Source organism: Onychostruthus taczanowskii, unplaced genomic scaffold, assembly GCF_017590055.1.
Source record: "Onychostruthus taczanowskii isolate IOZ18803 unplaced genomic scaffold, ASM1759005v1 scaffold123, whole genome shotgun sequence".
NCBI lineage: Eukaryota > Metazoa > Chordata > Aves > Passeriformes > Passeridae > Onychostruthus > Onychostruthus taczanowskii.
In genome coordinates, this window is record NW_024498385.1 from 980,791 (window position 1) to 1,006,831 (window position 26,041).

A 26,041-nucleotide genomic window follows, 5' to 3' on the forward strand; every position below is an offset into this window, starting at 1 on the left:
ACCTGTAAATTTTCCCAAAGGAGTTGTAGAGAACCCCTCCCAAAGGCTGAAGAAGGTCAACAGCCCAGCTGAAGGCCTCTACCCCAATGCACACAGCATGCATAACAAATAAGAGGAGCTGAAAACCATTATGCAACTGCCAAACTGTAACACAATTATTATAGTGGAAATGGTGGGACAAGTTGCATAACTGGAGCACTGTAATTAAGGTATAAGCTTTTCAGGAGAGATAGGCTGGAAAGGAGGAGCAGAGATGTTGCCCTCTATATCAAGGAAGGGATAGGTTGCGAAGAGCTGTGTCTGGGAAACAGCCAGGGACAGGCTGAGTGTTCGTGGCTAAAAGACAAGGACAGGACCAAGAAAGGACACTGGGCAGTTGAGGTCACATGCAGGCCACTGATCCGGAGAAGCCTGTTGATGAGGCCTTCTTGGTCTGGCTGCAGGGCACATCATCCTCACCACCTCTCATCCTGATGGGGGGATTCAGCCACCCAGACATCAGTTGGGAGAGCAATACAGCCAGCTGTAAGCAATCCAGCACACTCCTGGAGTGTGCAGAGGACAACTTCGTGGTCCAAGTATTGGCCAGACCAACCAAGGAGAAGCATGGCCAGGCCTGGTGCTCACTGATGCAGATGAGCTCACTTGAGGGGTTAAGTCTGGAAGCAGCCTGGGCTGTAGTGACCATGCCCTGGTGAAATTTGTGATCTCATGGAGCGTGGGCCTGGCAAGGAGAATGGTCAGGACCCTGAAGGTTAGAAGAGAAAACTTCAACCTGTTTAAGGAGTTGGTGAATGAGATCCCTCGGGAAACTGTCCTTAAGGACAGGGGGGCTGACCTGAGCTGGCAGCACTTTAAGTCCACTTTTCTTAGAGCACAAGAGCTCACCATCACAATGTGTAGAAAATCTTGCAAGACAGGCAAGAAAATGGCATGGCTGAGCAAACATCTGCTCCTCAAACTGAGAAGAAAGAAGAAAATGCACAGCCAGTGGAGGAGGGACAAGTGACTTGGGGAGAGTACTGCGATATGGTTCAGATGTGTAGGGACAGCATGAGGAAAGCCAAGGCACAGATGGAACTGGGCTTGGCAAGACGTGTGAAGAGTAACAAGAAAGAATTCTGCAAGGATGCAAGTCAGAAGAGACAGGCCAAAGAAATTGCACCCTTGCTGGTAAGCAAGAAGAATGAAGTGGTAACAACTGATACAGAGAAGACCGAGGCGCTCAATGAGTTCTTTGCCTGAGTCTTCACTGTGAAATTCAGCACAAAGAACAAAACTCAAAAGAATAATACATAACAACTAGATGGTGAATTGACTTTGGGCAGCAGCTCCGCAGTATGGGTTCTGGACTTAGTGGGATTTGGACCTATAAAGCAAGGGTTAGTGACATTTGCAATGTAAGGCTTAAACAAGCTGGACAGTGAAAACTTTTTACAGAAAACTTCATAGGTGCCTCTGCACAAACTGGATCAAAGTTTCAGTTTTGACCTTGCTGAAGCAGGATCAACACTGATAGTTTTCACAACATTCAACTGCAGCATGGGTTACACATGAAGTAACTGCACAAGTAATAGGGTCAGAACTGTGACACTCAATTTTGGAGGTACTTGCTTTGTAAAACCTCCAGAGAAGACCACCCCACCACCAGGAAGAAGCCCAGGGCAGTGAAGGATCAAAGGTGCTGGATCCGCAGTAGTGACCATCTTCTGCTTGCACTATTTCTCTCCTTCCCTTTACACTTATATGTAACCAAATAAAGTCGGTGTTGTTGAACAGGCATTTGGTCTTGTTTGCACTTTGCTTTGGCCAGAGGACTTGAAAACTGAACAGGTCCTAAACACAAATCTGTTTGGCCAAACTGCAAAAAAATTTTAAAAAGTAACTGTAATGAGACATGCTAACGTTTTTGCTGTTTACTCAGTAGCGCTAAAAAAGAAGGTTAATTTAAAACACTGTATAAACTGTGGGCAGTGCACTTCAGGAAATATGGGCAATCAGAACAAGGCAGAGAAAAGTAAGTAACTGATGATAGGCCAGGAAACATAATTCATAAAGCAAAACCCAAAGAGTTAAGAGAGGACATAAGAAGATAATAAAATTCAAACATAATAAAAAGCTGTGGCAAAGAAGAACATCATAAACTGTGTTCAATGACTGCTGGGAACAGGATAGGAAATAATGGTCTTAAATTGTTGCAAGAATGTTTTTCTTAGAGACAGTTAAAAATTTTCTAGTGCTAAGAATGAAGCACTGGAACAGATTGCTTAGGGCGATTGTGCAGGGTCTATCATGGCAGCAATTAAAGGTCCAGTAAACATGCCAGACCTTGTTCAGGTATAGATGAGTTGAGTCAAGGATGGACTACAGAACTTCTCAAGGACCCATCTAGCCCTTGTTTATCTACTGTAGGTATTAATCTGTTGCATCTTCTATTTCATCATAGAACAAGGAAATAGTTCAGAGCCTACAGGAATACTTACTTGAAAGAGTGACAAAAACTTCATTAGCCTGACACACAACAGCCTCATGGGACAGCTAAGACAAAAAAAACCCCAGAGACACATACTGTCTGTGCTTTCTCAATCATTCTTGTTTTAAGTCCTCTATCACAGAAAAAGATTAACTGTCTGATCATCAGCCATTAAAAAAAAAAAATCACAAACTATTGCCAAAGGTGCTGTAGTTGTTTAACATCAAGGTTGTGAAGATTCCAAGAAGCTGATCTAAGACAACACTGTCAAAGTGGGAGACAATACCATCATATGTAGGATGGGAAGCAAATTTCTTCTGGAGTTATATGCTACAGACAAATATCTCACATTTCAGAGCTATCCAGATTGCATGAAGCAACTAGGTGTGAAGTCTCAGTGGATGAAGTGCATATTGAGTGCATATTGTATCCAAAACCGAGTTTAAATGGGATTAGCCAAAAATCCTAGGAGATTTAAAAACTGATGTAATAAGATACATCTATGCTTCCATTCCAGGCAAGCATGAGGACATCTCTGCTAGCCAATTATCCAACTCTTTATTCATGTGCATGCATGAAAGTCTGATGGATGAGAAGAGCCCAGGGATTAACAACAGTGGACAGAACCTCCTGAACTCCCAGACTGCCCATGGCAAGAAGGCAAAACAAACCTGCTGGATTTTTAATGGAGTAACTGTAGGACTTCCAGTAAATTCCCACTGCTGAGAGACAGGCTAGAAGGACATACAGGAATTTAACATGAAAAAAACTGTAAGAGGGATTTTGTAATACTATTGTGACTAACAGGCCACATCAAAATTCTTATGATTCAGTATTAAAGGAAGATGTGAGCTACAAATGTCTCAAGCTGGATATCCCCAAAGCCATCAGAGTTCAAAGAAACTAGATAAACATCTAACCAAGAGGATAGTGCTTCAGCTCAGCAATGCAGAACACTCCTCAGGGTCCAGCAGAGATGGAAGTGACAGGAGAAGGGATCATGGTTTCTTTTCCCATAATACATAATTTTCCACAACAGAGAAAATGCAGTTGGGAAAAGCAAAGTGAAATTAGGCATGGATCCATGAGAAAGGAGCCAAAAACTGGACCCCCCTGGGGACAAATTCACAGTTCTTGCTATCAATCATAAAAACTAGAGGCAAAAGCATCATCTTCAGTAAATTATAAGTCATAGGAAGGAGACCAGAGAGAAACTTAAAACAGTCACCAAATAGTTGGAATCAGGCAGAGGACAGTGCCAGGATTTGTCAATCTTCTCGCCTCTTGCAGAAGACTTAAATAACAGGATAGGAAAGCAAATAAGGAGGACAGGACAAGGCAAAGGGCTACAGTTAAATTCAGATCTCTGTAACAGTGGCAGCAACACCAACAAGGAGTGGAAAATGAGGCTGACAGATAGCTGGTGGGCTGCAACGGTCTGGAGGGAAATGCCGTGGCCCTGTCAACAGGCAAGACGTACCTAACAGCTGGTCTACAACTGTCATTAGCACAAAGGGATAAAGACCATAAATTACTATAAAGAAACATCCAGAGGCGGCACAGAAAAATCCAGGTTTGGAGAAAGCACCATGGAAGCCTTTCCACATGCAGTGATTGTGGTACTGGTGTCTTGAGAGACTACCGAGAACAGAGGCTGGACAGTGTTACAGGAATAAAGTTAGGTATTCATTAGAAAGGCCTTCAAAGGATACCCCTTGGTCAGTACAAGAGCCTGGCCAAGGCTACACCCAATATGGATGATGGGTCGCAAGTTTTCACTTTTGTAAGTTTTGGTCCATTTACATATTGAGGTTAATTGTCCCATTACAGTTTCAGGTTATGATGTCCCATCCTCCCAGATTGCTCTCCTTAATTCTCCATTGTTTATACTTTCTGGACTTCAAGCTGGAAAAGGATTGTTTTGTCCAAGTAAAGTTTTAGAGAACTTAGAGAACTTGGTAACACTTTATGTGAAGTTCAGAGTTAAGTACTAATGCAGTGCAGACTCTGGATAATATGAAAGCTAAAACAGAAGCATCAGTACCTCCGTAAACAATGCTTCTAAGGAAACAAACAAAATAAGCCCACCTTGTTTCAGTAATGCAGAAACAAACTCCCCTCTGGACTCTGGCCACTTTAATACTAAATACAGACACACAGAGGATCAAGATTATAGCCTGGCAATTTCTAAAAGCTTAGAGAAGCTTATAAGAAAATGAGATTTTTTAAACAATTAATACAATAGAGTTCTCATGTTCCAGTTTGCATTAAGAGTTCCATCTGTCATAGCAAATATTTATTTGTGTTGATATTTTTAATATTAAAGATGTTTCCCAAGACAACTCAAAGGCTTGAGTCACAAATTTACTATCCCTTGAGTTTACTATCACTTGACTATGGTCAAGCAGACTGCTCACATCTTCTTTCTGATTAGCTTAACTCCTACCATTGAGCTGTTCAAGATTTAAAATTGTTTTTAAAAATGTATTAAAATGTGCCTTGGTGAAAATCCCGGGAAATCTAGTTTACGGGCTATGTCAAATGAACCAATCCAAGAGTTAAAGTATAAATAAAACTTAAGTTAGTTTTAAATACTATCTGCACAGGCACTGCTTTAAATTCTAGGCTGCTAGAACAGTCATTCAAGACAATTACTGTAAGTAACAATGATGAACACTTAGAGAAATTTCAACAGAATTTTTGCAGTGTTCACTTACAGAACAAATTCTTTTAAGAATTAGGAAACAAGATCTAGCTGATATGAATAACAACAGAAAAGGAGAAGTTCCTCTCATTCTCAGAGAACAGCTGCAGCATTTTTCCTCATCTGCCTTTCCCTGCAGCTCTGCTCCCTAAGACACACTGCCTCAGTTGAAAAACTAACAAAGGAAAAGATAAAATGCTAATATTCAGACTAAAATTAAGAACATACAAATCCTTTAAAATTATTAACTGAGATTTTAAAGAGATTTCTTTGAAAATATTTTATTTTGTAGGGCTATAGTTGGATGAAACATAAGATAAAAAATAGCCTTAAATGAAGCAATGCCATCTTATGTTTTTTTTGTTGTGGGGAGAATTGCATAGAGAGGTCTTTAGCAGATTTTGTTAACAACTCCTTCTCTCCATCTGGAATTTCTTTTTCTCCTCCACTTACTTTCCACTCATCTACTCAGTCCCTCATTTCTACATATTACAGCTGCAATTTTAAATTAAACATTGATTTGCTATTATACAAAAGTATTAAAATAATTTTACAAGGGTCAAAGACAAGTTGTTGATTATGTACTGAAGTTCTTCTTTTATCAAAAGACTACAGTACTGAAAGCAGTGGAAACATTTTGTAGTGGCCAATGCTTCTCATTATACCTTTTGAAGTCAGACTTAGTTTTCATTCAAGTATAAAAATAATAATTGAAAAAGAATGATAAGCTTGGAAGAGGAAACAATATAAAGAAACAGTGATACAGAACAATGCTTAAAAAAAAAGTCTAAGCTCTGCTGAATATCAGGACCACAGTCTTGAGGTTAGGAAGTGATTAAAGGCTTTGCTAAATATAGTCTTAAAATATGCCTCGAGGTTCTATTCACAAATAAGAAAGCCTGATTGCTTATCATGTCTATTACTCTACTCTTAGTGGAAATGCAGACTGCTTGTTATACTGTGTATTATTATAATCACAATACTTAGCATACTGTGTATTATTATAATCAAAACATAAAGGCCTAAAACTAACTTAGGTTCTTTATTCTCCTCTAAAGGACATTCATTAGTTTTAAATCTGTCCTTCCATTTATGACACTCAGAACTGCAATTCTGTGTTAAAAAATGAGTATTTTCCATATTTAGATGAACTACTTTATAAAGAATAGTATCAGCCTACAGAAAATGTAAGGCAGGATATACATAAATCAGGTATACAACAAAGTCAATATACACAAAAACCTGGTATTAAATACACATATCTGCTGCCTCCTAAAACTTATCGAGACAAACTAAGAGGGATAACAAACCTCAACAAAATTTTGCATCAACTTGGCAATAAGCACATTATTTTTACTACACTATATTATGTAACTGTCCACTGCAACTTCACATTTTTAAAAAATATAAGCTGTATACAGTGCTACTGTAGATACTACACATACTGAAAAGGAGCATCATGCAAAGATGTACAGACACTAGAAAACACGTTTTCTAAGATTCACACAGAGTGTGAACTGAATTGTAAGTCGTGAGCAAACAAATAACTAAACTTGAATATTACACAATAACTAATCTAAACTTTGTTGCCCTTGTAAAGCAGTAATCTGTTAGCTCTTAACTGGAAAAAAATATAAAGGAGTCTGAGAAATTGTACTATTTTATTTGGATACTTAAATTCATTGAACATTGTCATGACATGGCATCTGTAAAGTTGGCAGTAATGGAAAAAACCCAGCATTTGTCAATATAACAAATTCACTATTTATAAAGATATATGTTGAAGCTAACACCCTATGTGTGGAGACACCAGGCTTGACTCCATGTTTCTCAGTATACTGATTTATTATCTTACATATTATATCAAAATACTACATAAAAACTATACTAAAAGAACAGAGAGAAAAGATGAACAGAAGGATACAAAGAACAGGAATAGAATGTATTACAAACTCCTGTGACTGCTCACAGCCTCGGCACAGGTGGCTGTGATTGGTCATCAATTGAAAACAATTCACATGAACCAAGGGAAGATGCACCTGTTGCATTCCACAGCAGAAGATACTTATTATTTACATTTCCTTCCTGAGGCCCTCAGCTCTCAGGAGGGAAAAAATCTTAGGAAATATCATAGCTACAGATATATTTTTCACTTAACTCACAAAGCTTAGTAACTGATGTACAGGAGTTATTTGCACAGTATAAGTAATTCCTTATTACAAAATTCAGATGTGGGATTAAGCCAGTGTAATTCAACAATCTCTTTTTATACTGCAGCAAGTTTTATAAACTGAAGTAATACTTGCTTTCAAATTTTGACCCACTATCCCAAATAAAGAAATAAATGTTTCATCTTGTTTCAAATGTTCCAAAATGATTCTTTAAACAAAGCGTTTTTCAAATTTTACGTTTTTTCCACTCTGGCTTGTCTGTTTCATCATCTTCTGGTTCCACTTCGGCAAAAACTGTTTTTGGCTGCGTTCTAGAAAACATTAAAAAGATTAAAATAGTGGTCAGATTACAATACTTTATCAGAAACTGTATTAGACAGGCATTAGACACCATATAGACACTTTTTCAAAAAAAGCATACTAGGCTTGACTGTTTTTTATTTTTGACAATAACCTATCAACTAACCTTCTCAGAACTGAAGAAACCTGCAGCTCACAGACAAACAAGCACAACAATCACACACGTCTTGCAAGCATTATTTCCTCATTAGCTTACAATCAGTATCTGTATATTCCATGAATAAAATTAAGACAGAAGCGAAGAACAAATACATTTAATTCCATGTTGAGAAGCAGAGACACTGGCCTTGTTATTCCATGACTTTTTGAAAAGAAACTTCCATTTTGATACACTGTAGAACAACAACAGCCAGTAAGTGAAAACAGAACAGCTAAGCCAGGTTTCTGGCTAAGCCTATACATGAAAAAACAGCTTCTTCCCCAGAGACTTTATCTAACACTACTGTAACATAAAAAATATAATGATCTTCATATGAGAACGCAGTCTATCTGACAGTCAAGCTTGATGGTATCAATTCCTCCACTCTTTGTTTGAACTTTAAATACCACTTAAAACTTTACAAAAGTAATTACTGTTCACTTTCTAAATGAACACAGTATCAAGTAGCAATTCAATAAATTGTCTGGACATTCAGTTCCCTTGTTTTACACTTTAACAACTGCATGGTCCCCTCCTCCAACTTAATTCTCAGCACAGTCACTGCAGAGCTGAAACTATCAGATTTCTGATGCTGGTTGTGCTCAACTTCTCAACATGACAAAGTATAAAATGCACCCAAGGCAGTCATTATCTCATTACTATATTAACTAATGTTTTTGTATCAGTCTAAGGATGTGAAGCATTATTATTATAATAACTGTTATTTGGCAAGCTCTACAAAACGCATAAACCTTACCAAAATTGTGCCTGCCTTACATAGCACAATAGGCAAAATCCCATGTTGACTCTGACTTCAAAGAGTAATAGCAAGCCATCAACTCTTACAGAGAAGGATTCTCCACTTAATATGTGACACAAATAGGTTAAAAATCACCAAAACTAGTCAAAGACAACTATATCACATGCACGATCCTTCTATTGCCTGCCTGCCCCTCCATCCTCCAAGCCTGCCATGGAGGAAAGGGTCATGCTGATGACAATTCCAGAGATGGCCCTACTGAAGAACTCCGACTGCCAGGTGCCCCCTGGGCGTAGGCTGTAGCAGACCTTGCACCCAGACGAGGACTTATACTGTGGAAGTTACATGAGTCCTTCTCCTGCCCATGGAAAGCATATATGAGATTTTAAAATATTTTTCAGTTTTAAAATTCCATTATAAAATACTTATATAAACTCTATTTAACCCATTGCTGAAGAAAGAAGTTAGTAGAAAAAAAAAAAAGGGGGAAAAAAAAATCAACATTGAATCTAAAACAGACACCAGGGATGAAGGCCTTATTGGCTGAAATACTGGATTTTGCTACCTGCTGAAAAGGAAGAATGTATGGAATCTTCTCTTTTTTCCAACAAAGACATACTGACAAAGGTTTATTTAGCCCATTTTAGCAACATACCCTCCTTTCACCACAATAGATGAAAAGTATCTAAATGTCCTCTAGGATGACCTCTGTATTAAGAGTTTCATTATTAAAGCACAACTAATCAAGTGGAAGCCCATGATTTATGACCATAAACCTGCAACTGTCATAATTCAGATATACATTTCCGACTAAGGAATGAATAAATTTGTCAAACAAGCAGCAAAACCTAAGTTTTTTCCAGGATATTAGTGGCACTGAAGAAAGGCACAGACTTCAGAAAAGGTCTGCTGAATACAGGAAAGCTGAGGTAGGGGAAGGAGGAGAAAAAAAGAAGAAAAAAAAAGAGAAGCCATGCCATAATCTAGCAGTATTCAGCTAAAGCAAAAATATGCAGAGGAAGTCAAGCCTGCTACCTTACTTTTTAAAATTACCATGAAATAGCTATAGGCTTGGCTGAAATGTAAACTGGCTCCACCTCCACAAGCTACATAGCTGTAACTGGGGCACCTAGGGTGATTCATATGCCTGACCATTTTAAAACACTGTTTTTGTTATTGCTTTATTAGCAGTGATCATTTAATCTAATTTAAACATAATTCTTTTCTGCTTAGTTACTGCAGTAAATGTAGCAGTTTGCTTTATGCTCACAAAAATTCTTACAAAAATTAACAAAACAAGTTTTCTTGTATTAAGTATTCTTATTTCTGAGGGCTGTGTTCTTGTTCCCCATCAAATTTCTCAGTTTTATTTATACTTTGGGGGTTGATTTCAGTTTGTTAGGGATCTGTTTGGCAGATCCCATGTCAGAATACTATGGAGGGCAAAGGGGCCCAAGGAAAGCTGGTTGATATTTGAGGCAATCTCCTCAAAACAGATTACATTTAATCTGCAGAAACTACAGCCTGGCAGTAGCCTGGCATGAATGCATATGGATCTGACTGTGATAAACCACAAAATCCAAAAGGGAAGAACAAAAAAGGAGGCAAGGACACCCTCAGCTAAGAAGAACAGAGGTATTACATGAACACAGAGGAACAGGGTTAGGAGAGCCAAAGCTTAGATGGAACTGAAACAGAAAAGAAATGTGAGAGGCAAGAACAAAGGATTTCTACAGCTACACTGACAGCCAAAGGAATGTGAAGGAAAATGTGCTTTATTAAACAGGTAAACCACTGATATAGCCTATGGAAAAGATCAAGATTCTCAGTAATTTTTTTGGCTCCATTTTCCCTGAAAAGGTCTGTCCTCAGGCCTCCGAGCACTCCTACACTACAGCAGAGTCTTTGGTAGGGACTGAGACATTTCCAACAGGAAGAGGAAGATGGAGTTTGTAGCTCATTGGACATGTAAAAATCCATATCACATGGGTGGATCCAGAGGTGCTGAGGGAGCTGGCCCATGTCATTGCAAGGGCACTCTGTCATCACTGAGATGATATGGTGACTAGGACAGGGTCTCCATGGCTAGAAAAAGTAATTGTCATCTCTGTGAGGGGCAAAAGGAGGACTTGAGGAATTACACAACCTCAATTCAGAGGAAAGCTATGTAATGAATCCCAGTGGAAGGCATTTCCAGATATATGAAGGACATGAAGGTGGTAGAGAACAGCCAGCATGGACCTAGCAAGGGGATACTGTGCCTGGCAACTAAATTGCAAGAACAGGCTGCCCAGACAGGTATGGGAATTTCCATCCTTGAGGATATTTTGGTCAAGCAAACCCCAGAACAACGCAAGTCTAACTGGACCTGAGCAGTGAACACACTTTAAGCAGGAGCTTGGACTAGATGACTTCAGGCATTCCCTTCCTACCTAACTTTTGTTCTATGATCCTGTGTTTCCACATGACTGTCAGCTGAAACCAGTACCTAATACACTGAGAAATGCATTCCTATTGTGGGTTATGGTAACAGGCTGCAAACAAAAATGGGAAAACAAACTAACATGATTTATTTATACTATGTGCTTCTCTTTACTTCAGTGGTTTTCAAGATATTCAGACATGCAGACCTCTAGAAAATTTCACGGGCTATGAAGACTGCTTTAGTGTCACCATAATCCCTCTGGTTATGGGTTGTTTTTCTTAACTGCTTTTCAGGGATCCAGTAAAAGTAGCTCATTGATATGTGAGGATCATAGACTAGCAGATAAATAATACTGCAGCAGCACAACCAGCTGGAGATGACAACTGCATATCACAACATGTGACTCATGTCAAAGTAACTTCTGAAATTTGTGTTTATATTGCACTGAAACAAAGAAAAAAGATTTTCAAGCATGCATGGAAACCAGAATAATGTCATAAAGGTCACTTCCAGATGGAAAACTTAAGGTTTTTAGCATCAGGAGCCTTTTTTGTTCTTTATCCCAACAACCAGCTTGACTCTTTTAAATCTCAGGGGTTTCCCTCTCAAAATTACCAATTTACAAAATAATATTTAGGATAAATATAACAATGCATGCCAACAAGACTGCTATTATAAGACATTCTGCTTAGTCCTGATTTTTCATCTAACGAATACTCAAGTCATTACATGACTAACACTTCACAGATGCACTGCCCTTGAGAAAAAGTTCAGTGAACACAACAGAGCTACAGACTCTAGCTTCAAGTCATTCCCTTTTGACAGTGACAAGCAGCAATGAGAAAGACTGCAAAATAGGGGTAACATCAGTGAAATGAAAGGTATTTTCATTCACTCCAGTTCACCTCGTTGAGGAAGGAAATTTCACCCTCACTTTCTCTCTGGTACAGAAGAAAGCTGCATCTGATTAGGCACTCAGCTACAATGCTTAGTAATTCCTGCTGATGCTTCAGAGGGACATCTGAAGTCATAATAGTATATCTGTACAGCTGTGTTAAAACAAACAGCTCACAAAGAATGTAATTTTCAAACATTTACAACTCATGCCTCAAGTTCCTTTCCTGTAGTTCTTTACTTGAAATCTTCAATCTGTCCTTCCTTTCCTTTCACTCCACTGGAATGGCTCTTGCCAAGGACTCTAACAAGCCTTTTCCTGAGAAATCTCAAGATCTTTTCCTTATCCTCATTCATTATGACTTTTCTGCTGTGTTGATCACATCTTATTTGACACTTTATTCACACTGGGCTTCTGTGACATGTCATCTCCTGATTCAACATGTACTTCTTATCACCTCCAGTATCCTTTTCAGCAGCATCTGTTTTTCACCCATTCTTTTGCCTCTTATGTACTTCCCCCTCCTTTGTGGCTCAAATGTCAGGGGGAACAGAAAGGTCAAGCTAATGATAACAAGCTTAAAAATTTTTTCAAGTGATAAATAATAAAAACAAATACTCAGCTTCAAGAGTAAATTATGCTTTTTTAACTCCAAAAAAAGAGATATATTTTTACATAGAATGCTTAAACTAACAGAAACCATGCATTTTTTAGAAAATTTATTGAAGTGAAAATCATAGAATCATAGAATGGTTTGTATTGGAAGGGACCTTAAAGATCATCCAGTTCTAACTCCCCTGCCATGGGCAGGGACCCCCTCCACCAGACCAGCCCTCTCAGAGCCCCATCCAGCCTGGCCTTGAACACTTCCAGGGATGGCGCATTCACAGCTTCTCTGGGCAACCTGTTCTGTGCCTCATTACACTCTGAATAAAGAATTTCTCCATAACATCTAATCTAAATCTCTCCTTTTTTAGTTTAAAACCGTTTCCCCTTGTCCAGTCACTACTCCCCCATGCACAAGTCACTCTCCCTTATGTTAACTGATTGAGAATGATGTAGCCACTATGGATCAGGAACAGACAAATCAATCCAGTCATCATGTTCCAAGTTATGAAAACTGATTAACCAGAAAAGAGCATTTCTTAATCTTCTCAGTCTAAAATTATTTAATAACTATCACTGGAGAAAACAAAGTAATTATAGTTTCCTTACACACTTTTGGAAGAAGGACAGTGAAAATTTTATGTGCACAGACAGCACAAAACCAAAAGCCTTGCCAAACAAAAGATATATCAAGTGGATAGTTTTATACCATGTTTAAGTAAGAATTTACTACAAGAAATGTGGAAAAACTGGTAGCAGAAGAATAAAGTAGTAAAAGAATAAACACTATCTAAAAAAATGAAACATACTGGCTGTATGGTTTTTGGGTCTTAAGACAGTGTATGATTTTTAAAATGTATCAGAATATCACCATTCTTAAATCTTTAGTGTAACTTATGCTATAGCTAAAGCACCTGTGCTGTATACAAACCAGTACTGAACAGTAATTTAGATCTACTATTTGTAATTTGCATATTTTATTAAATATAAGTTTTAAGTACATCTGTAAAATGCATTTTATGAAGAGGTTAAATATCCATGCTTCATAAAATCAGATGTAGGATATAATTATAATAGCACATATTATTGTATTATACATGTTATATTATAATAGCACAGCTTTATGTGGCTGTTAATAAAGTCCTGGATTTCTGAAAACTAAGAACACAAAACAATCAAGTTTCTGCATTTCATTGTATTGTTATTATTATGTCGTTGTTCTGTTGTTGTTGATAATGTTATTATTGTTTGGGAGTTTTTTAATGCTCTTTGCAGAGAGTGCATCTGAAATTAAAGCTTTTAAAGCAAGGATGATGGCTTGAGGCTCTCATCCTCACCAAGATGAGATTTATCAGCTGAGAAAGCCATCAAGGCAGCGTGCTGCTGGCTGCAGTCCAATTCCCCCACATACACATCACCGTCTGGTGTGTAAGTTAATAGCAGTCTGGACTTGCATCCTGCCCACTTCTCAGCCAGCTCTCCTCTTCCCCTGCAGCCACATCTTTAACAAGGCACTGTAATGAGATCTGGCCACCTGACACAGTAAGCCTCCTCTAACACAGCTTTGTTTTAAAACTTTAATGTCTACTACATTGCAGGTGTTGGGGATGAAACTTAATATACAATCAATGAAGTTAGTAAGCCAAAAATATGCTGACATATCTACCTACCTGATGGAATGTGTGGTTGAATTTACTTTTGAGGATGGATTCCTCAAATAAAACCAGATGCCTACACATTCTGAATATATTTCCTCTCTTGCAATCAAACAATTAAAAATCAATATTTAATATATTCATTACAACAACTGCTACAGAATTAGGCTTTCAAATATCCCATCTTTGGTAGCAAGAGTGATACTCCATAATGCATTGGTTTGATGTATAACACCAAATGCCATACTAATCAATTACCAGTGTACCATACTTATTAATTACCTGCTCAAAGCCAGGCTGGGTCACTGACATTCTCAAGCTGCTTTAGAACTGCTATCTAGTTATCTTTGTGAACATGTGGATCAAGTCAGCAAACAAATACCATCATCTGAAAGCTATGATTCTGTGCAGTTACCAAGGTTTTACCACAAAAATCTTGATAAGGCTCCTTAACTTACGTAACACCTGAAAACTTATTTCATTATGTGCAATTTTTGGTAGGAGATTTTATCAGCTTTTAATTTTTATCAGCTGCAATTTTTAATATTGCTATACCTTTCAAACCAAGTTAATTAGGCAGTTACTTGGGTCCTCATGCAGGAAAAATTCACATAAAAACTTATGACAGTTGAGAAATCATCCTGTCATAACATCACATAAATATTTTGAAGGTTTAATCTAAGAATCAGCCAGAACTAGGGGGTGTGTTGGAAAATCATCTCAATACACCAATGGGACAGTACCCTATTAAAATGTATATTGCAGTTTAAGACACTGATTTGGAGAAGATTCTTAACTCAAATTAAGTTCGAAGGCTTTAAAATAACTTCTAGCACTGGCAGGTTGCATTTTAGAAGTGGAAATAAGAAATTTCAACAACTTAACCTCCTGGAAACTTGTATCTTTATAGAAGAGTATATTCTTGGTTTACAAATTAGTGGCAGCAATCCAAAATAGGCAAAGTATAGCATTAAAAACGTCTAACTAATTTTAACTAAACTCCTACTGGCCTACAGAAATATTACTTGTATTCTTAATTGTTTCCTTACTTAGCGTATGCTGGAGCCACCCAGTATGGATTTTCCTCTGCTTCCTTCGCATGACGTAAAATGGCCTCTCGAGGATTGCTGTCATCCGTCTTGTCCAGGGCAATGTTCTTGACTATATATGATGACAGGGTGACCCCGTGAGTCCCAACACGGCCACCACGACCTGTGGCATGAAGAGAAAAATAATTAAGAAATACGCAAAGTCTGCAATGCTGACCTGATAAAAGGAGGTTATTTAATGCTATAGAAAGGGTTTAACTTAGAGATACATTCACATGGGTGTTTTACTGACTACGTAACTCAAAGTAAGCCATTGTAATTACTAATTTTTTGCGGGCAAGCACTCCAGTGAGACATCAATGTCTTAAAGTGCTGGACACTGCCCATACATCTACAGAGTAGAGTCAACACCCAAAAAATGCAAATCCAAATGAGTGTAGAACCACAGCATGATGGCCCCTTTGGCATACAACAGTTCAAAAAGATTATGCCTAGATTACCTGCTCCTGCTACTGGAGGTTCAGGTTTGTGAGACTTCATGGGGTCCAACCTATCCTTCTCCAGTTGCTTCCTCGTGCTTCGTTGTCGTGGTTCACGGAACATCGGAAGCGCATGGGCTGAAGGGTCACAGTTTGGACAAAATGAAATGTTAGAAATTCCTTTTTCTTTTTAACATTTTAAGTACAAAGAGTTGGATTCTTTCTTGCAATGGAAGAGGTGTCAGGAGCAGGCTCCCAGTAATCCCATATGCAAACAGTGGTTTAATGAGTTGTACTTTCAGGCATTTCTTTCTGCTGAATTTTTCACAGATGAAAACAGTCAGATATCAGGGTTCCTTCAGGCAGGAACTTCTCATGTGAATTACTGTTTGCAGTTTATGCATATTTCATTCATACCTCTGTCAACATTAGCATTGTGACCAATCAGCTACTCTTTTCTGAACTTCCCATGTTTCTTCAGCTTTCTCATATTCTAAGAGCATGACAAGGAGCTTGATACATTTTTGGATATGACAAATAATGGAGCAGAAATCCCTCAATGATTCCAAATGTAATTTTATGCACTTGAAGTCACAATCATGTTCTTTCTTAAATAGTAAGATTAATCACCATTGAAAAAATATCGTAACTGTGAAAGTCTGTCTAAATTGTCAGGATTTAGAACTTCTATTTCCTCATAAAATTGTTATCTTTGGTCACGGTAATGGCTTTGATCCACTCAGACAAGAGAGTCATTTGTCAGCAACAGAGAAACACCATGTTAGTGGGCATGGCTTTCTTGCAGAGGCTTAGATCTCACACACAGGTGTGCTCATTGCTGCTGTTTCCCAAAACCTGGAAAACTGTGCAGTGGTCAAATGATCCAATAAAGACAAAAAATCACCAAACAAATCTTAAATTTAGGAACATCATCTCTATATTGAATAAAAAAAAAAAAAACCAAAAAAAAAAAAAAAAAAAAAAAAAAAATCGGGGAGCATTCAGGTACTTATCAGCTTGAGTTTTCAGCTTATTTCTGTATTCAGTTTATTAGACTGAATGAAGTTACAGCCTGGTGACACACAGCAGATCTTTGGAAAAAAATGTTGAAGTTTTATTTTTATAGATTTCATTAAGTATGAAATGCCAGGGACAATTTTCTGGCAGACACTAAGCTTGATCAGTTTCCACAGAGCATCTGAGGTGACTAACGCACAGATCCAAGCCTTTGCCATTTGTGGAGTCAAGGCTGTCTAAGGGAAAAGCATGCTGTGTATTCCTGTGTTTTAAAAGTGACACTTAATCCCTTAAAACAACATTCCTGAATTTTAAGTAGCCATTACAGGCAATTCTGATATTAAAGAGCAACAAGAAATCTGATCAGGAAAAAAAAAAAAAAAAAAAAAAAAAAAAAAAAAAGGGGGGAAAAAAAGGAGAAGAAAAAAGGGGTTAGTTCACTTTGCAAAAGCACTTCAGAGATCTTCAGGTCTTCCCCATTCTATCTGTAAATTTAAAAGACAAAAATCTAACCTCTGAAAAGTTTCCAAAATGTGGAAAAAACTAAAAATTTGCTGAGCAAATCCTTACAACATTTTTCTGCATTGATATATATGGAAGCATCTTTGTTTAGTTTCAAAATTATGTGGAAGAAACATCTAATCAGCTAGAATTCAGTGATAAAATCCCAAAAATTTGCATAATTGGGACCTATATATTTTGATGACATTTATAAATGCCATTGAACAGACAAGTTCCACTGGATTTTAAGCAGAATTTGCTTTAAAAAATCATTGAAGTTCTTTAGAATACAAACACTAATGATAGTGCACACAAAGCATTACAGTGAAGCATGTTGTAAGGATGGATTAAGAGCACCCAATGAGAATGAATACCCCTGATCTTTGGTAGTTGCTAGTTAAGTTTAAGCTCCCAAAAACCGGAGCTGAGTATCTGCAGCAGTAAGGTAGGCTGGTGACAGCTGTGGCTGGAAAGTGGCCAAGATGGGAACCCAGAACCAAAGTGCCTTGATATGGGTCTAGTTACCAAGACTGCCCAAACTTCCTCATTCTAAACCACTTTTTATGCTGCCAAACAACTTGTTTGTTTTATAGAGCATTGGTTTTAGAATGTACTACTAGATATCAGAACTGAACACGCTGGAACTGGAAGAGGATGAACACCACAGAAGCAGCACACCACAGAAGCAGCACACCACAGAAGCAGCACACCACAACCACGTGACTGTTCTTATTTCACATGAGGAAACACTACACAGGGCAATGCTAATGGGGAAGGTCAAGATCTCTCAGTTAATTCCCTCATTCCATTGTAAAATCTGTTGTTGGAAAAAGGCACATCATGGAACATTTTATAGTAGCAATGATAACTAGTTATTATGCGTCAGTGGTCCTTACTACAAACATAAAACCCCCAAGGCTAGGGACAATTAAGCTATTTAAAAACCTGTATAACTTCAGTAAGTTATAAATTTTGAAAAATCATTTGTTATTTGTTCAAGACCTATCTCCCATCTCTGATTTTGTCACTGGTACTGCAAAATGACAAAACTCTTCCTAAACCCATCTACATTCCACAATTAAGTAACAGAAAACTGAAGCTATAAAAAAGCTCCAAAATTTTTGAGGCTTTCAGGAGCACCACAATCAAGAAACCAACTATTATTAACAACTTTACAGAGCATACAGATTAGATATACCTTTCTGTTTGTGCAACACTATAAAAAAATTGTACGAAGCACCATATATGACACCAGTGATCAATGCTTAATGAAAGACTGGTTTTTAGAGGAGAAAAAATAGAGCTAAACAATCGGCAAATAATTTCCAACCTAAGAATGAGCTGAGGATTCTACTATAAAGATATGTTTAAATTTCTTACGTGTTATAATGTAATCCTGCGTGAGAGTCTCTGCTTGTCTCTCTTTTCGTTTTGTTTTGACCACACATAATTTTGCTCCCCTAGGAGGAAACAGAGCAGTTCAGTTTGTCTGTTTATATCAAACAGAAACCAGTTTTTATTCAAGACAGTCTCAACAAAATTATACAGCACTCTAAATATTCATGAATGTGTGTATCTTTGTCTGTTCACGCTCATGTGAAGGAGGGTAGGGAGATTAGAGTGTTTCTGTTATAGAGCAGCTTATATGACATGCAGAAATAAGGGTGGAAGATTCATTTCACAGTTCATTTGTCCACAGTACTTTATTGGGCACATTGGAAGTGCTGCTCTCCAAACCTGGGCACTCATTTGCTCCTGATATAATTCTTCCTAGGCAGAAGAGTTGGCTGTTATCTAACCAGAGGTGCCTGTAACACTGGGGCAGGAAAGACTGCATAAGCCTGGCTGCAGCAAGATTGATTTAAACCAATGGTATTTACCAAGAAATAAACCAGGCACAAAACTGCCATAGGATTCTGTGGACCAAAAAATGATGACCAACTCCCATGTTCTCTAAACTGCCCAATTCATAAAATAAAACTTATTTCTGATAATCTTGTAAACCAGAGTTTATCGTCACACGGAAGTGCCCAGGTGACAGTAAGTACACAGAAAACATGAACTCAGTTTGGTTTAGGATGCCAGCAAACTTAAGATACCACATACACAGGAAGAGCACTTTATTTATTCCACTCAGTATCCCTGAATTGTACATTTCCTCCTGGCTGACAGGAAGGAAGAATGTGCCACTTCCTAAAAGAGAATTAATCACGAACCAAGTATTTATAGGCCCTCTACTTAGGCCCTCTTCATCCTAGGTTGGTAAGTCACTGTCTGATAAATCAGTACCACCTTTCCCTTAGATATACAGACAAAATCCTCATGTGATAAATCAGGGTGGTGAAGAAGACTAAAATATAGGTGGGGATGTGTTTCCTTGCTTTGCACATTGTCTAACTGGGTCTTCCAGCATTACTTCATTAGCACTGAAGTCTGATGCTTCTAAACAAGATTTTTACTTCAGGAAGAAAATATGGATTAAGAAACCTGAATACAATACAAAGACCTAAATAAAATAAATACCCACTCAGTAACACTTCCTCAGCAACCTCCAACAGACTGGATGAAAGGTTGTTCTTACTGCACATTCCATGCAATTAAAAAATGAAAGCATTTGTAAATTCAGGTAGAACAGCCAGCACACTGCATAAGGAAAAGCCCAGTGGAAAAAGTACCCCTCTTCATAAGCAAACATTTTAGGTTATTTTTTTCTCCTTCCACTGCTGCTGAATAACTAGAACTCTGCAAAACAAATGTTACCAAACCAGTTTTCTTACTATAATCACTGAATCACAGAATCAGGCTAAATTTGAGGGGAAAAAAACCAAAATAAATCATGATTACGTACCTCTGGCTTTTTACAGGATCATAATACACTTTGGCTAAACCATTTCCAGTACCAACCATGATCTGGTTCAGCTTGGGATGCCAAAGGCAACGCACAACACTCTGAAATAGAGTGAGATATTGACAGTTAGTTGGTCACTCATCTGGATCTTAGAATTAATATTCACATTGTCAAAGAGTGCACTACAGTGTAGCAGGACCAAGCTTAAGCATATGAATGAGCATGTGAATACATGAATGAATAACTCCAGAGTAGAATACAATGTAAAAGGAGTGACAACACCAGCATGTAGTCAGGGAAGGAAGTAAAAATGGGTGACAGTGTGATAACCAGTGGTTTCTACAGACTATCTGCTGCCAGGATCTTCATGGGCACAATGAAAATGGAAAGTTAAAGAGGGATTTGAAGGAGAACAATTAAGTGCTTCAGATAAGATATAGCGATTCAAGCCCTCATGACTTCTGTATTCTTATTTTTAATTCTTAATTCTTCCACTTCATTCACCACTTTATCTGTTTTTTTCTCTTCTTGTCATATACTGTTGACCTTTTCACTTGCTGACTGCAGAAATGGAAGAGATGCTGATTTTCACTCTTGCTTCTTTCTTCACAACAGTAAGAACTTGGTATTTGAAGCCAATGTCTCACAGTACTGTCATCCTTCTGGTCAGCATGGAAACTCATTTTCAGACATTAAGAGTATTGTTGTACATGTGACTTTGAATCTCCATGTGAGTACTGTTCTGAGTCTGATTCAGCAGGACAGCACAGAAACTCTAAGACTCAAACTTCTGACTCCAGAGAGCCAAAGTGGGCGCAATCTGCCACAAAGGACAACACATCTCATCAAAAACACAAAAGAAAGTATCTATTTTTGACTGACAGTAATGCCTTAAATGGATATTGTCCAAGGCTGAAGTTGGTTTGTGCCACTTATGTAACAAATAAGAGCTAGCAAGATGCATTATCTTGTTAGCATTTCATGGAACAATGCTCCCTTTTCTAGCCTTTCTTTTCTTCTCCCTCCAACTTCCCAGTACATGTTCCATACTATTTCTGGTTTGGTCCAGCCTCCATTTTTTTGATGCTAGCAGACACATAACATTAAAAATATTGAAAAAATTCTGAAGCCCATTCAGCCATCGTGAATCAGAACTTCATTTTACCACAGAACTTCATTTTACCAAGATGATGCATGACACTCTCCTAAGCTGTTTTTTCTGCTTTGTATACTCTTTTATGAAGAAAAACTGAGTGAGTCGAAGTTTCATTAATCAAACAGCCATTCTTTACAAGGCTCCCCAGCAAAGCACCCTCCTACATACATACTACATACAACAGTACACTTTGCCATTTACTTACAGGTAGAAATAAACCTGGTTTGCCTGTTACAAGAAAACTACAGAACAACATTTTTAGAGGTAAACCTGAAGTACACAATACAGAGTTGCTAATAAGTTGTTGGATTTAATTAAGAGTTTTACATATTGTTATGTAATGCTCAAAATGCTAAACTAACTCTAAAACACCAGAGCTAGTAACAAATATTAAAGGTCAAAGGTGGGTGGCCTTTTCTTCTATTAATATTTATTGCATGTGGTTAGCCAGCCTTTTTAAACTCTGCAGTTAATGTGGTTCTCCACTTTCTTCTGTCAAGTAAATGTATTTTATAGCATGGTAGTGGATACCAGCCAACAAAAACAAGCCTGAGACAGTGTGGCTCAGCACTGATGGGGTTTGCTGAGTTTCTAACTTGTCAAACACGCACAGCACACTTAAAAACCACCATGGCACGTGCTACAGAGCAGGCAAAAGAAACTGCCATTAAATGTAGCCCTATAAATCTTTCAAAACCATAAAACATTCCCAAAATATAATTTGTTAAAAACTAAACAAACTCAAGTTCTGAATATGCAAGTAATTTTATCAATCCACTGGTATATAAACCTACTTTGTAAGAAATAATAAAAACTACTTCTGTGGGTTTTAGATTATTTTAGAAACTGACAATTCTTCAAAAATACAAAAATACTGAGTTCCTAAACTATATGCTACAAAATTTTTCCAATCATTTAATCCTAAAGAAGTCAAAATTCTAATTAACTGTACAACAAAGGAATGATTGAAGGCTCGGTCTTAGTACTGGGAGGTAAGGAAAAATCTTTATCACAGATAAATAATTAACACTTAAAGAGCATTTATTCTTTGATGCCTCTAACTTCTCAACTGCTTCCACCTAGAATAACTCAGGTAGACACCTTTATCACTGTAAATGCTAAACATCAAATTCTATCTCAAAGAAAGTGCTACCTCCCAGCTCTCCAGGCACGTATGTTAATTGCAGATAAAGAAGTGTTTTCCTGCCTTTGCCTAGGTGCGCATGTAGGTAGGCACCATCTACTGATACTGAATTTTTAACAACTCCAGAATGATTGTGGTTGGATGAGAGCTCTGGAGATGACAAAATCAACCAGCCTTCTCCAAGCATGGTCAGATACTACAGACAGCACAGGATATCACCCTGTTTGTTTTTTAAAACTTCCTGGGATGGAAACTCGACAGCCTGTTTCAATGTACCAGCCCTACTATATAAACCACAAACTGCAAATAATTTTCTTTCATTTAAAAGAAGAAAAACCTATGTAGATTCTGAAAGTAAAAAAATGTCATGTCATAGCTTAGCAAATGGAAAATGTCTTGTAACAAAGAACAATGATAAAGTGCAGAATGTATCATTACACAAACATCATCTTCAACATTTGAAAAAAAGATTTCTGTGGTGGCTGAATGTTTTGGACACTATGCTTTTGGAGCATGAAGTCCTGGAAGCCTGCAATAAAAATCCTGAAAATAATTTTTCCATAGAATGATGTGGCCAGCTTTGTGATTATAAGAAAATTACAAAAGATAATTACTAGTAACGATTTAAAAGTTGTTTTGTACTTTTGCTATGGCAAAAGCATTAAGTTCTTCAAATTAAATAAATCTGAAAAGCCTTTGGCAATGTCTGTTCATATACAAACACAGTAGCTTGCATTGGGAAATACTCGGAAAACATTGTGAAAGTGTTTTTGTGAAGACAGACAGGGAAAATATTAAAAATATTACCCAAAAGAGAAACACTGCAAATTTACCCTCTTGATTCTCACTGTGAAAAAGGCTAGAACAGATTCAGTGGGTGTCATTGTCTGTAAGCAGTTCTGGGTTGGTTCCCAAATAGTCTCACCCCTATCAGTCTGTTCTCACCTCTGTATTTCCCTTTGAGTCACGTGAACAGAGCTGTTGATGCAGGTAAACAGTAAACAACACCAAATAATTTTTCTGTCAGGTTATTCTCCATCTAGGTGAGCTCACTAGGCAACTACACATATGGCTTTTCTGGTACTGAACAAGTACTAGTGCTTTGACACGAGTTAACAGCAGTGTCTCTGAGAAACTGAAGGCTCATTTTCTGTAACACGGAATGGGACATTTATTCTGGTCTAGGAATACAGCCCGGTGTTTAACAGGCACAGTGAAGAATAACTGAAGCAGATTTGTCAGCTAATTACCTCTGCTGAAACTTTCCAGAGTACTTGGGCAACACCCTGACAGGAGTAAACAATGCAGAGAGGGCATTTTACAAGGTCAGTAAGAAAAGATTTAAATGATTTGTGGCACAGGAGTGGAAAATTTACCCCCTAAGATGAAACTATGAAAAGCTGGAAGGTCATGAAACTACAGACTGATGTCAAGGACTGGAAGAATTTTCCTGGATCTTTGCTTATAAAGATGGTTTGAGACTGCAGCAGAAAAAGAATTCAGTTCCCTGGACCACACTTCAGATAAAAACACTCTGTTTTAGAGTGTGGATAGAGCTGATCCAGGATGGGAAGTGCAGTCTCAGAGGGGTCAGTACAGGTCAGACAGGAAGGTTTAATTATTTCTAGTAAGAGGGACTATGAATGGTTAGAGATCACACATTAGCAGTGGTTATCTGGACTGTGAAAAGCTTCGGAGAAGATGCGCTGCGATAAAACACAAAAAGAATAAAACCATAAATGCATTAATCAATGCTGCATCACGCAGCACGTATTCCTAGTTCCTGTGAATTACAGAGTACATACAGTCTTCACATAAATGCTATATCTGAGACCGAAAAGATTTTTCTACAGCATTTCAGAGCCTGAACTAGTATCTTTTGAATCTACCAAAATGGTTGCTCATAATGATGTTGCTCATTATGCAACAAAATAACAAGAACATATATAAAGAATGTCTCTTGAAAGCATTATTCACCTCCATCCTCTTTCACTCTGCTGCAAAAGATTAAGGGAAGATTCAGGTTTCTGTCCATCACTGCCTTCTTGAATTCCTATACTAACATTTTACATGTCTGTGAGCTGATCTTGTACAAAAGAATTGGTTTTCATTTGGTTTATTTCAGCTCAGATCCAACAAAATCTCACTAACTTTTTATGTAAACAAGCCCCATGATAACAATTAATCTTTTTCAGTTAGCAAATTTTATTAAACAGACACGTTTAATAAAACGTGTTACATGTGTGTACGCATATGGAGGTCATAACTGCAACAAGACTGGCATGATAATGATTTCACCATTTTCCAAAAAATTCCAAGAACTTTCATATTTTGGACATAAATAGGAATCACCATACACTTCTACAGCACTTAGGTCAACAGAATTATATTCTCTCCTTGCTACTGCAAAATGAAAAGTAAAGTACAGGGGCCATATTTTACAGTGACATTTTAACTTCTTTTCCCTCCTTGAGGAGGTCTTAGTGCTTCTCAGACAGGCACTGTTTTCTTTGGAAACTACCCTTTCTCCCTAAAGACAGTTAAGTTTTAAGGTTAAGTACCATGCAGTTATCTTTGAAAATGAACATTTCATGTAAAGTGTATTTCCAGATAATGCATGATAATGTATCAGCTCTTTCAAGTTCATTACTAAATCTTCTCCTGCCATGCAGGGAAGAGGAAAGAAAAACGTGTTTCCATATCAGTTATGTACTCTTGGAATAAACATTTTCCATTGTTTTTTCTTTTCACTTCAGGTACACACTTTCACTCTTCTCTGGCTGTTTTTGACTTTCAACTGGCTTATACATTTGCTCCAAAACACTAGATATGACTAATCAGTTAAGAGCAGCTATCAGAGTTTTAGGCAAAGTCTACTGAATTATTGTCTCCTTCCACAGCTGTTAGTGCTAACTATTTAAATAAAAACACTGACAACAAATCTGCTTTGCAGACTATATCTATCTACTTCCATCCCTACATTAAACTACCCTGAGAAGCTGGAAATCTCTACTGAATGATTTTGACATACAGCTAATATTCATACTTTCCCTGTGCTGATTGTGCAGTCAAAATTCCACCTGCAAACAGGGAAAATCAAAATTGATCTTCCAAATAGACACTAGAAAAAAATACTGCTAATTTCAGATAAACACCGAAAATGGAAACATGCTAATCCTAGGTTTTCACACATCTCTAACCTATGAAACAAGAATTCATTAGCAATTGATGTTTCTTTAAAAGTGTTACACTTTAGATGAAGTTCAGTAACTCCATGGTGAAGCTGCTGATGTTTTGACAGTTGTTGGGAAATCAGGTGCAAGTAAGAGAGCGTAGGCTTCGCTCTCAGCTTGCACAAGTCTTTCATGGACTGGCAGGCTTTTCTCCTGTGAATTGCCTACAGTCAAGAATTCTTAAATCAACAGAAATGAATGCAAAAGTAACCCATTATCAGCAAGGTCAGAAAATGAGAGATTAAATGTTCCAGCACTTTAGTAGAAGACAATAAACACCCACGGAGGGAAGTGAAGAGTTTAGGTGGGACTTGTTTCATCAAACTTAACGTGTCTACACTTTTAATCTTTGGAGATCTATTCTTTAAATGTCTACAACTGTCTCCCTTTAAAGTTAACAGAGAGAAATAAGCATTTTACAGAGGA

The 26,041-nt window shown here is 37.6% G+C and overlaps 1 protein-coding gene across 1 annotated transcript in view; it reads right to left on the reverse strand.

The window, feature by feature from the left end:
• Window positions 1–7,191: 7,191 nt before the first annotated feature.
• WDR70 (WD repeat domain 70) overlaps window positions 7,192–26,041 on the reverse strand; it is a 123,618-nt gene continuing 104,768 nt past the window's right edge. The window contains exons 14-18 of the mRNA XM_041396013.1: window positions 20,083–20,183; window positions 18,615–18,694; window positions 15,738–15,854; window positions 15,238–15,400; window positions 7,192–7,659 (exon numbers count right to left, since the gene is read on the reverse strand). Coding sequence (XP_041251947.1) covers window positions 7,575–7,659; window positions 15,238–15,400; window positions 15,738–15,854; window positions 18,615–18,694; window positions 20,083–20,183 — 546 coding nt within the window. The 3' untranslated portion in view covers window positions 7,192–7,574. The remainder of the gene's footprint in view (window positions 7,660–15,237; window positions 15,401–15,737; window positions 15,855–18,614; window positions 18,695–20,082; window positions 20,184–26,041) is intronic.